The sequence below is a fragment of the Trematomus bernacchii genome, unplaced genomic scaffold (genome assembly GCF_902827165.1).
Source record: "Trematomus bernacchii unplaced genomic scaffold, fTreBer1.1, whole genome shotgun sequence".
Lineage (NCBI taxonomy): Eukaryota > Metazoa > Chordata > Actinopteri > Perciformes > Nototheniidae > Trematomus > Trematomus bernacchii.
Genome location: NW_022987657.1, coordinates 267,559 through 280,495, shown reverse-complemented (window position 1 = coordinate 280,495; position 12,937 = coordinate 267,559). Strand labels below are relative to the sequence as shown.

At 41.8% G+C, this 12,937-nt stretch overlaps 1 protein-coding gene across 1 annotated transcript in view; it reads left to right on the top strand.

The window, feature by feature from the left end:
- The window catches only part of LOC117486814 (zinc finger protein GLI2-like), a 47,078-nt gene extending 43,262 nt beyond the window's left edge, over positions 1 to 3,816 (top strand). The window contains 1 exon segment of the mRNA XM_034135374.1: positions 1,432 to 3,816. Within this exon segment, the coding sequence (XP_033991265.1) occupies positions 1,432 to 3,299 (1,868 nt within the window). The 3' untranslated portion in view covers positions 3,300 to 3,816.
- Positions 3,817 to 12,937: the final 9,121 nt, after the last annotated feature.

Sequence of the window (12,937 nt, the reverse complement as noted above, 5' to 3'; positions counted from 1 at the left end):
GAAAGTACAGGTATTTGTGTTCAACATGTAAGAAGTAGAAAGTACAGGTATTTGGGTTCAACATGTAAGAAGTAGAAAGTACAGGTATTTGTGTTCAACATGTAAGAAGTAGAAAGTACAGGTATTTGTGTTCAAAATGTAAGAAGTAGAAAGTACAGGTATTTGTGTTCAACATGTAAGAAGTAGAAAGTACAGGTATTTGTGTTCAACATGTAAGAAGTAGAAAGTACAGGTATTTGTGTTCAAAATGTAAGAAGTAGAAAGTACAGGTATTTGGGTTCAACATGTAAGAAGTAGAGAGTACAGGTATTTGGGTTCAAAATGTAAGAAGTAGAAAGTACAGGTATTTGTGTTCAACATGTAAGAAGTAGAAAGTACAGGTATTTGTGTTCAACATGTAAGAAGTAGAAAGTACAGGTATTTGTGTTCAACATGTAAGAAGTAGAAAGTACAGGTATTTGTGTTCAACATGTAAGAAGTAGAAAGTACAGGTATTTGTGTTCAACATGTAAGAAGTAGAAAGTACAGGTATTTGTGTTCAACATGTAAGAAGTAGAAAGTACAGGTATTTGTGTTCAACATGTAAGAAGTAGAAAGTACAGGTATTTGTGTTCAACATGTTAGAAGTAGAAAGTACAGGTATTTGTGTTCAACATGTTAGAAGTAGAAAGTACAGGTATTTGTGTTCAACATGTAAGAAGTAGAAAGTACAGGTATTTGTGTTCAACATGTAAGAAGTAGAAAGTACAGGTATTTGGGTTCAACATGTAAGAAGTAGAAAGTACAGGTATTTGGGTTCAACATGTAAGAAGTAGAAAGTACAGGTATTTGGGTTCAACATGTAAGAAGTAGAAAGTACAGGTATTTGGGTTCAACATGTAAGAAGTAGAAAGTACAGGTATTTGGGTTCAACATGTAAGAAGTAGAAAGTACAGGTATTTGTGTTCAACATGTAAGAAGTAGAAAGTACAGGTATTTGTGTTCAACATGTTAGAAGTAGAAAGTACAGGTATTTGTGTTCAACATGTTAGAAGTAGAAAGTACAGGTATTTGTGTTCAACATGTAAGAAGTAGAAAGTACAGGTATTTGTGTTCAACATGTAAGAAGTAGAAAGTACAGGTATTTGGGTTCAACATGTAAGAAGTAGAAAGTACAGGTATTTGGGTTCAACATGTAAGAAGTAGAAAGTACAGGTATTTGGGTTCAACATGTGAGAAGTCAAAGTAAAAAGTGGTCAGAAAAATAAGTAGTGGAGTAAAGTGCTGATACCAGAAACATGTACTTAAGTACAGTAACAAAGTATTTGTACTGCACTACTTCCCACCTCTGACCTAGGTGTATCAAAGACTGCAGGATAAAAGTCTCCAAAGAGCGTGGCAGCGTTGGTAAGAAATCAAAAGGCCCTAACATTTTCATTCCTTGATTCACAGGGTCCTTGTTTGGTACGGGTGGTGGTCCGGTGTCCTTCCCTGGTTCCGGCTGTGGTGATCTGAGTAAAGCGACCCTGTTGGAGCGCCGTGACAGCACCTCCAGCACCCTGAGCTCCATGTACAGCCGCCGATCTTCAGGAATCTCCCAGTGTTTCTCCAGCCGGCGCTCCAGCCAGTCCTCCCAGTTCGGATGCAACCGCCCCAGCTCCAACGACTCCTACGACCCAATATCTGCGGACATGTCCCGGCGCTCCAGTCAGAACAGCCAGTTTGGGGGAGGCAACGGTCCTCTCAGCCTGACCCCCGCCCAACACTACCGCCTCAAGGCAAAGTACGCTGCCGCTACAGGAGGTGCACCGCCCACACCTCTTCCAAACATGGACCGAATGAATGCCCTGTTTGAGGACTACCAGGAATCCTCCGCTACAAAAAGAGACCGGGTTTCCAGAGAGTATAACAGCTACTCCACACGGACCTTGATGCCCCACGAAGTCCCGTCTACCCTCCCCCGTCGAGCCAGTGATCCAGTGAGACGCCCCGATTATCCCACAAGGCCACACATGCAGCGCTACAACAGCATGGGCACCCTGACCGGAGCAGGATCCAGGCAGCCACCGCCTGCAGCAGATTGCAGACCCCAGCAAGGCTGCCTCCATCAGGATGGTAGTCCACACCGATACCCTTGCAGTATTTCAGAGAATATACCCGTTGGGAGGATAACGGGTGACATTCCTGAAGAAGGTGTGATGCAGCCTGACCCAAATCAAGCCCATTTTCAAGGTACCCCCAATCCCCAGCATCAGCAGTCATACTATCAGAGGAGGATGGCTGTTGTGAGGACCAACATGAACCTTCCCCATCAGGTTGTAGCCTCGTCCAACATGGGTGCATCTTCACCGAGGGACAGTAAGGTCTCTTTGGGTCAAATGGACGCCAGTGAGCTCTGCTCCAAAGCACAGGCCAGAGGGAACCTGGCTGTCCTCCAGCAGAACTTTAACGACCTCAGCTCCAACCAGCAGATGATGCAGAACCACGTTAACACAACGAGATGCAAACAGCTGGAACCAGAACAAGGAGAGGGCTGCCTCCAGTTGTCAAATCTCAATCTGTCTCCGTGCAGGTTTAAGGAAAGTCTCTATGATAGGAACGGTAACTCCACGTATCCAGTCAAGGTCAACTTGCCAAGCGCTACATGCAAACAGGAGCCTGTGCACTTAGCTGATGCTGGATTTCAGCGCGTGCAGGTCAAAGTAGAGGACTGTGATGAATCAATCATGATTTCAGATCAGCAGAACTGTAACATGACCTCCCAGAATCCCTTGCACCTCCATCCAACGCCACCAACAGGACCTAGACCTCTAACTAGACACCTGTCAGGGTCAAGGCACCAAAGCAATGCTAACCAGGACGTAGCTTCTGCTTTACCAGGTGGCGTTTTAGGACTTCATTGCAGCGAGAACTCTGAGGACAATGCCTTGTTCTACACAGGGCAGATTCAAGTGTTTGAGCACAATGGGAACTTTGACCATCTTGCTTGTCCCGTGGTGAATGTACCTCTTTTTGAAAGCAACGCAGCGTCGTCCAACAGGGCGCCTGTGGACGGTAGCTTAACTCCGGAGCAGATAGACTTTGACTGCATGCTGGAGGACGATGACGACGACGACGATCACTCCAGCGTCATGTCGGGAACTTTGAGTCCAGGGTTGCTCCAGAGTTTTTCGCGGAGTTCCTCCCGTCTGACAACGCCCAGGAACTCTGTGACGTTGCCCTCGGTGCCGCAGGGGACGGGCAACATGGCGATCGGAGACATGAGCTCGCTGCTTTCTGCTCTCGCCGAGGAGAGCAAGTTCCTCAACTCCATGTCGTAGCATCATTTAATAACAGACTGATGCGATCGTGAGCCAAAAAGCCTCCGCTGTGTGTGACGCTTCTTTTTCTTGTACAGTCTTGTGAATTATTAAAAAAAAGGCAGATTTCTATCCTTTTGAAAAGCCATATTTCTGCCTTAGGTAGTAAATATGATGTACAGGTCTGCAGTGAGATCAGTTTTAAGTGCCTAACTCAGTATGTCAATGTGGAGATGATCTGATACCTAACACTTGTTCTGCACTGTAAATGACTGGAAGGATATTTCTCCATGCATCGCAGCATCTCCAGTACAGTGGGCGTCCTCTGTGAGCCTTGTTTGATTTCCGTGTTGCTGCAGAGATTAACAGTGACATCTGAGCGTCGGCCATCACACCCTTCATTATGAACTCATGCATAAATCAGTGGAGCTCCCGCAGCGAGACCAGCACAAGATCAGAGAGGCGAGCATGTTGTTTTATTCTTTTGTACATTGTCGTTGAATGTAAATATCATTTGTACATTTTTAAGAAATACAATATTGACATTGATTTTTTTAAACAAATGCTGTCTGTGTTGTCTTTCTTGTGGATGTGTGGGAGGAGAGGACTCTTTAAAGTAGAGACACTACATACTGATATACACCTGAACATCAGCAGGAAAGGACTCTTTAAAGTAGAGACACTACACACTGATATACACCTGAACATCAGCAGCAGAGGACTCTTTAAAGTAGAGACACTACATACTGATATACACCTGAACATCAGCAGGAGAGGACTCTTTAAAGTAGAGACACTACATACTGATATACACCTGAACATCAGCAGGAGAGGACTCTTTAAAGTAGAGACACTACATACTGATATACACCTGAACATCAGCAGGAGAGGACTCTTTAAAGTAGAGACACTACACACTGATATACACCTGAACATCAGCAGCAGAGGACTCTTTAAAGTAGAGACACTACATACTGATATACACCTGAACATCAGCAGGAGAGGACTCTTTAAAGTAGAGACACTACATACTGATATACACCTGAACATCAGCAGGAGAGGACTCTTTAAAGTAGAGACACTACATACTGATATACACCTGAACATCAGCAGGAGAGGACTCTTTAAAGTAGAGACACTACATACTGATATACACCTGAACATCAGCAGGAGAGGACTCTTTAAAGTAGAGACACTACATACTGATATACACCTGAACATCAGCAGGAGAGGACTCTTTAAAGTAGAGACACTACATACTGATATACACCTGAACATCATCAGGAGAGGACTCTTTAAAGTAGAGACACTACATACTGATATACACCTGAACATCAGCAGGAGAGGACTCTTTAAAGTAGAGACACTACATACTGATATACACCTGAACATCAGCAGGAGAGGACTCTTTAAAGTAGAGATACTACATACTGATATACACCTGAACATCAGCAGGAGAGGACTCTTTAAAGTAGAGACACTACATACTGATATACACCTGAACATCAGCAGGAGAGGACTCTTTAAAGTAGAGACACTACATACTGATATACACCTGAACATCAGCAGGAGAGGACTCTTTAAAGTAGAGAAACTACATACTGATATACACCTGAACATCAGCAGGAGAGGACTCTTTAAAGTAGAGACACTACATACTGATATACACCTGAACATCAGCAGGAGAGGACTCTTTAAAGTAGAGACACTACATACTGATATACACCTGAACATCAGCAGGAGAGGACTCTTTAAAGTAGAGACACTACATACTGATATACACCTGAACATCAGCAGGAGAGGACTCTTTAAAGTAGAGACACTACATACTGATATACACCTGAACATCAGCAGGAGAGGACTCTTTAAAGTAGAGACACTACATACTGATATACACCTGAACATCAGCAGGAGAGGACTCTTTAAAGTAGAGACACTACATACTGATATACACCTGATCATCAGCAGGAGAGGACTCTTTAAAGTAGAGACACTACATACTGATATACACCTGGACATCAGCAAGAGAGGACTCTTTAAAGTAGAGACACTACATACTGATATACACCTGAACATAAGCAGGAGAGGACTCTTTAAAGTAGAGACACTACATACTGATATAGACCTGGACATCAGCAGCAGAGGACTCTTTAAAGTAGAGACACTACACACTGATATACACCTGAACATCAGCAGGAGAGGACTCTTTAAAGTAGAGACACTACATACTGATATACACCTGAACATCAGCAGGAGAGGACTCTTTAAAGTAGAGACACTACATACTGATATACACCTGAACATCAGCAGGAGAGGACTCTTTAAAGTAGAGACACTACATACTGATATACACCTGAACATCAGCAGGAGAGGACTCTTTAAAGTAGAGACACTACATACTGATATACACCTGAACATCAGCAGGAGAGAACTCTTAAAGTAGAGACACTACATACTGATATACACCTGAACATCAGCAGGAGAGGACTCTTTAAAGTAGAGACACACATACTGATATACACCTGAACATCAGCAGGAGAGGACTCTTTAAAGTAGAGACACTACATACTGATATACACCTGAACATCAGCAGGAGAGGACTCTTTAAAGTAGAGACACTACATACTGATATACACCTGAACATCAGCAGGAGAGGACTCTTTAAAGTAGAGACACTACACACTGATATACACCTGAACATCAGCAGGAGAGGACTCTTTAAAGTAGAGACACTACATACTGATATACACCTGAACATCAGCAGGAGAGAACTCTTTAAAGTAGAGACACTACATACTGATATACACCTGAACATCAGCAGGAGAGGACTCTTTAAAGTAGAGACACTACATACTGATATACACCTGAACATCAGCAGGAGAGGACTCTTTAAAGTAGAGACACTACATACTGATATACACCTGAACATCAGCAGGAGAGGACTCTTTAAAGTAGAGACACTACATACTGATATACACCTGAACATCAGCAGGAGAGGACTCTTTAAAGTAGAGACACTACATACTGATATACACCTGAACATCAGCAGGAGAGAACTCTTTAAAGTAGAGACACTACATACTGATATACACCTGAACATCAACAGGAGAGAACTCTTTAAAGTAGAGACACTACATACTGATATACACCATGTTTTGCAGGACCCTCACAAACTATTTAATGCTGTTTCCTTCTTTCTTCCTCGTATAGTCAGCTTTCTTTCTGCTGGATGGAACTGCAAAGATTAATCAGACGACAGAAAAGTAATCAACCGTCTTGATGATCAATTAATCACTTTCTCCAGCAGAGTTGCCGCACGTTTGACAGTCCCTGCTTCATTTCTGCAGCCATTTCATTGAGGGAAAGCCCAACGTAGTATGTCTAATTGAACAAACAACTGGTCGAAGTATAAGATATTCTCCTGCCTCTGGTTGTAGTAAATATCATCCTCCATCAGTCCTTCCCTTGATTGCCTAAACTCTTTGAAGTTCCTGCACGCTCGGCACTTTTCTTCAACCCTTTCTTGTTGCACGAGGCGCCACGCTTACTTAAAGACGACCTCTTTGAAATCCCTTCCCCTGACCTGGTGTTACCTCCTGTCGACGTCATGTAAACCCGACTGGAAGGTGATGAAAAAGGTGATGAAAAAGCCCGCTAACAGGAGGGGGAACAGGCCAGACTCGGCGCTGTTCTTCACTACGAGTTGTGACAGCGAGGCCCTCAGGACGCTCTGCTGAAACCACATAAAACAAAGCAGCGGGAACAAATGATTCCAGTCTGTCAGGGAATTCAGCCGAGGATACGTTTGATCTGCAGTTTGTGATTGCTTTTGCCACCGCTGTTCCTTATTCTCTCAGAGCTGCGTGTGAAGTGGGAGAGGAAACAGCCGCGGGCGCTGAAACCCGACCAGAGGAGCAGATAAGACCAACATCAGCAGCACCGTCACTTATTCATGCAGATAACGGGGGAGATAACGGGGGAGATAACGGGGGAGATAACGGGGGAGAGGAGCACCAGACACGGCTGTTCAGCCAATAAACCCTGTGCACTATTCATGCAATCATAGGAACACATTTTAATAAAAGAAACCATACATTTTGGAAGGTGCAGAGAGTGCTTTTTAAACGTGGAAACAACTCATTTAATTCCTACTGTGATTTGGCAGCACGGCTATATTTCATATTGGGTTTTTAACTCAAGTTATTAACCACATAAATGCTTCAAGGGGCTTCACACGGGTCTTTGACACACAGGTGGTGCTCTAAACACGCTTAATTAAAGCACTTTTATGCAAGAATGTTCCATTAAGTAATTTAAATTTAAGATAAAAGCATCTATAACGCACATTCTGCTATTTTAGGTTTTGCATCATGAGGTCTTAGACATGTGTTTGCATGCTGTTATTAACTTAATTTATCAAACTGAAGAGGTTAGAAGTGGGAAAGCAGCATTTACTCTACGTACTGGTCCTGCAGACGTGTGAGGAAGCATCTCCTGGAGCATCTCCTGAAGCATCTCCTGGAGCTGCAGACGTGTGAGGAAGCATCTCCTGAAGCATCTCCTGAAGCATCTCCTGAAGCATCTCCTGGAGCATCTCCTGAAGCATCTCCTGAAGCATCTCCTGGAGCATCTCCTGAAGCATCTCCTGGAGCATCTCCTGAAGCATCTCCTGAAGCATCTCCTGGAGCATCTCCTGAAGCATCTCCTGGAGCATCTCCTGAAGCATCTCCTGAAGCATCTCCTGAAGCATCTCCTGAAGCATCTCCTGGAGCATCTCCTGGAGCATCTCCTGAAGCATCTCCTGGAGCATCTCCTGGAGCATCTCCTGGAGCTGCAGACGTTGAGGGAATCTGTAAGTAAACAGAGACAGAGAGGTTGGTTAAAATGTGTGCAAAAAGCTGAAACCTGCAAAGAAAGCACGACAAAGGTGATGTTTTAACAGGAAATCTAGTTGTTAATGTGGGGCTATAGTTATATAGGGTTGTCACATTCCTCTAAGTTATACCTGAAACTAATAAAGACCCCAAAAAAGCACTTGTTAAAAGTCAGAGCTTTTCAACAGCACCTGAACGCACCATGACCTTTTCCTACATGTGTTTGTGAAGTAGATTTTGACATGAGAAACTCAGAATAAAGTCCCGTAAGAGGCCGAGGCTTCCAGACAAGTCTTGAGCTCATATTCTGGGTCTGGAGGCAGTTCTCCTTCCTGACCTCAGCAGAGAGAGGTTCGAGCAGGAATGTGTTTTACAGCCGTGATTTCTCCAGAGTCAGAGGGAAGCTTTACGAGAGGCTTTCCAAAACACTGGAGCCCACTTTAACACACGCTGCTAACGACTTGTTAAGGTGGACACTCTAATCCACCACTGTTCCACTCTGAGCCTGTTTTTCAGGTCTCAGGCTCGAAAATGACATTCCCAGAACAAATGACCATATCTTCCCTTCTAAAAGGGTTAAATTAATAATCTTTGTTCTCAAAGTAATGATAAACCTGTGAGTTGGATGTAGAAGTGTCAGAATCAATATAAATGTTTTTTATTTTAAAGAAGATTCAGATTTTACATAGTAAAAAACTGTAAATTATAGTGTCCGTCCAAAAATTATTTTTTACAGATAGTGAAAACTACCCTTGGATGATGGGTTAGTAGACTAAAAGCTTTAGGAATCCAAAGTACAACATATAATAAGTACCCTGTATCAAGATTGATGCAAAACAAGTGAAATTTGACCTTTTTAGAGAGATTTAGCCAAAAACTGGGGTCATTTGGGTGGATTTGACCTATCTCTGGCCCCCCTTGCTCGATTTGGTTGGTTGACATACCCTTGTGACCGTTAGAGCCAATAGAATCGAAGGGGGAGGCTCCCACCCAGACACGTAGTAAAGAAAAAATGTGGTTGCTTCGCGTGTGGAAAACGAAACCAAACTGGAGGAATGTCTCCTTCTGGAGTTTGGAAACTAAAACGCAGTTGTATTGCTTATGGATTATCAGAAATAATTTCAAAGAAGGCACAGACACATAGGATGAACCTATGGATTAACTGCAGCATCGTTTTTTTATCGTTTTAATGCCATTGAAGACCACTTTTGACCAAGGTAAGCCATATTTACGTGTTTAGCTTCTTAGCTCCACATGTGATGATGTACGCTTTCGTTGATAGCGTCGCGAATGTTTATCACTGAGTGTTGAGGAGGGCACCGTTAGATTCAGTGTCTCCAGGACACCAAAAACGAGTGGTTGGTTGTGCATCTAGGATAAGTAATAAGGGAGTTAGAGTGAGTTTAGTTGCCTTAGTATGTTACGTTTTTTTCGCTTGAGGCTAATTCAGAGGCTGAGTGCTAGCATTGTGGGTTTTTTTTGAAAAAAAAAATTAAAAAGATCAGTTAGCTGAGTTTCTTCCCGTTACATGGATATAACACATTCATAGTTTTATTCAATATTAAGATTCCTTAGACGTTGTTTCCTGCAAATGACGCGTTTATCCGCCCGGTACCGGGGGTAAGGTGTGAAACAGGTTTAACAGGCCTGCAGCTGATTGGCCGAGCAGCGGCAGGAAGAAGAAGCTGAGCATCGATGACCTCCAATCAGAAGATGGGTATGAATTAGTGTGTTTCTTGTTTCAAAGGGTCTCGATCCCGAGGCTTTCATTCATTTTATTTTTCTGCAATATTTATTTTAGATTTGCAATTTTTTCTGACTTTATTTATTTATTTAGATTTTTTATTAAATAATTGATTATAAAAAAAAGGGTTTTAGGGCTTTGTGTTTCTTTAGCTCCTTGTTTTATTATTTTTAATGGATTTTAGGCCCTTTTTATTTATCTCTTAATTAACCTTTTTATGAATTAATTAATTTTTAAATGTTTTTATTAATCAACTTATTTCTAAACGTTTATATTAATTCATTCATTTTTTAAGGTTCTTAGTTTGTTACGTTTTTATTAATTTGCGTTGAGATATTTTTTATTTCCTGACGTTTTCCTAAATGAATTAAAATTGCAAATGTTTTTATTTCCCTTTTATTTTTTATCTATTTATTGTATTTTTAGTGTTATTTTCCCTCCCTGTGTGCGGCGGCCTCTGATCGCCGTGACGATATGGAAAGTGACGCCGGGACCAACATGCCTCAATGACAGCTGTGAAGGAGATACATATACACACACACACACGCACACACACACACACACACACACACACACACACACACACACACACACACACACACACACACACACGCACACACACGCAGAGACACACACAGACAGACACACACACACACACACACACACACACACACGCACACGCACACGCACACACACACACACACACACAGCGGTGTTATTATCTCTCAGTGTCAGAAGCACATGATGGATCGGCCTCTACACTCATTCATTTCTATTAGTGTGATATGTAAATCCCCTCTGAGTTCATTTAGAATCAATGGGAGGATTCTGTCTGTCTCACTTTGCGTCCGCCTGCACATCACAGCGGGACACTCTGAGATACAAAGGAGAACATAATCAAATATCATCTCAAATAATCAAAAATCATCTCCTGCAAACTGTGGGGTTCGTCTGACGAAATCACAGCAGGATTTCTCCCGATAAATACATTTAGAGTCAGGATTTAGGCTTTTTAGCTCAAAGTGGGGAGGACAGAGTACCGTCAATACAACATGTTATTATATGTAATGTAATAATGCAAACACTAGTAAAGTCCAAGGTACTACATGTTAAGGTGTTTCCTGTTACGTCTGCATGCACGTATTGCTGTAAATGTGTCGAAAAATGCACGAAAAATAAGCATTACGAAGTTTTCATGCGATGGAAATGATTAAAAATGATGCATTCAGGGGACGTGGTTCCTCCGAGGACTCTGTATGATCCCAAGCACCTCACAGCTGCAGAGAATCAGAGGTGTTTTTTCAGCGTGGCCCCTGAGAGAGGGATGTTTTATTAAAACTCCTCTCATTTCAATAGGCCCCTCCGTGTCAGTGCTGCTTAACATTAACCCGGACCCTCTGAATAACCATCACTGAGGGTCAGGAACAGCGTACCGGCCCTTTAAGAGGTCTGGCTATAAATGATTTATACAGGTAGCTCTGGGTGGGGGGGGGCTCACCTGCTGGGAGCTCACCTGCTCCACACACACTGGCTTTATGAATGATAAGATCATCTCCTTTTTTTACAGTATTACATATTTTCCTAAAAGGTTGTAAGTCCTTTATTTTTTTTCTGGACGTACTTGAAGGCCTCGTTTCTGTAGCCTGACATAATCCGCCCGCAAAAAGAGTGTGTGTGTGTGTGTGTGTCAAGGCCGTATTCATGGGGTCAACATTTGGGGGGACCAAAAATTCAATCACTATTTGAATACAAATTTCCTGCCATTCTAAAGGAAAATATATAAAAATTCACTAACACATGGGATACTTTAAAACCTGTTGAACCCCATGCCCCTGCCCGTGGGGGCAAACAACAACAATATTCACGAAACTGTGTCTTTTTTTAAAAATGTTGAAGTTAAATGAACCAATCTGGAGCAACATGAGGGACTGAATCTATGGACACATCTCTCAACACCATATGAAACAGAACTGAACAGATTTACCTTTCAAACTGTAGTATGAGTTGGAATTATTTCATACGTGTTATTCTCTTATTTTGTATAACTATAATGATCATATAAAAGGTGTGCCTTGGAAATACTTGTTTTGCATCAATCTTGATAGACGGTACTTATTATATGTTGTACTTTGGATTCCTAAAGCTTTTAGTCTCCTATCCCATCATTCAAGGTGGTTTTCACGATAAGTAAGTAATGGGTTATTACGGACACTATAATTTACTATGTTCAATCTGAATTTACTTTAAAAACATCTATATTGATTCTGAATGTTTCTACATCCAACTCACAGGTTTATCATTGCTTTGCTTTGAGAATAAAGATTATAATTGACCCATTTTAGAAGAGAAGATATAGTCAACTGTTCTGGGAATGTCCTTTTCGAGCCTGAGACCTGAAAAACAGGCTTGGGTCTTAACTGGTTAAAATGTTTTACCATAATGTCTAAGTGTGCATTGTATTACATCGCCCTATTTGATCTAGTTTAGCTTTTCTTGTTTCGTTGTTTGTAGCAGAGATTAGGGATGAATAAAGTACAACTATAACCATAATCATATTAAAGCATTTCAATCCATAGAAAGGTCTGTGCCACGCAATGTCAGTAGAAACAGGAACCCTTTATTGCCCTTTTGTTTTGTTGAAATACTATTTCATAATAATTGTAGAGTATTTATTTAATTAATTCTGGCACCTTTGGTATTCCAGATGTCACACATCACAGTTTTAAATCTTTCCACACTCTACAAATGACAAAATAAAATAGAAATAATCCACATGAATAAATATGTATTGGATTACATCCAAAACGACACCGTCATTTTCCACATAGCTGACACTAGCCCGCCAAACCCTGGCTAGCAACTGAAGCCAGCTAGCCCACAGCTAGTTAGCTACTATTCCTGAAAAGTTCGGTTTTAACATCAGAACTACAAGTTACTTACACAAAGAAGCTAAACCGGAGGGTTCATTAACATTACCATTACCAAATAAAATAATATAGATTACTTTAGGGCTAACTAGAAAAGATACCAGAACTGATGGA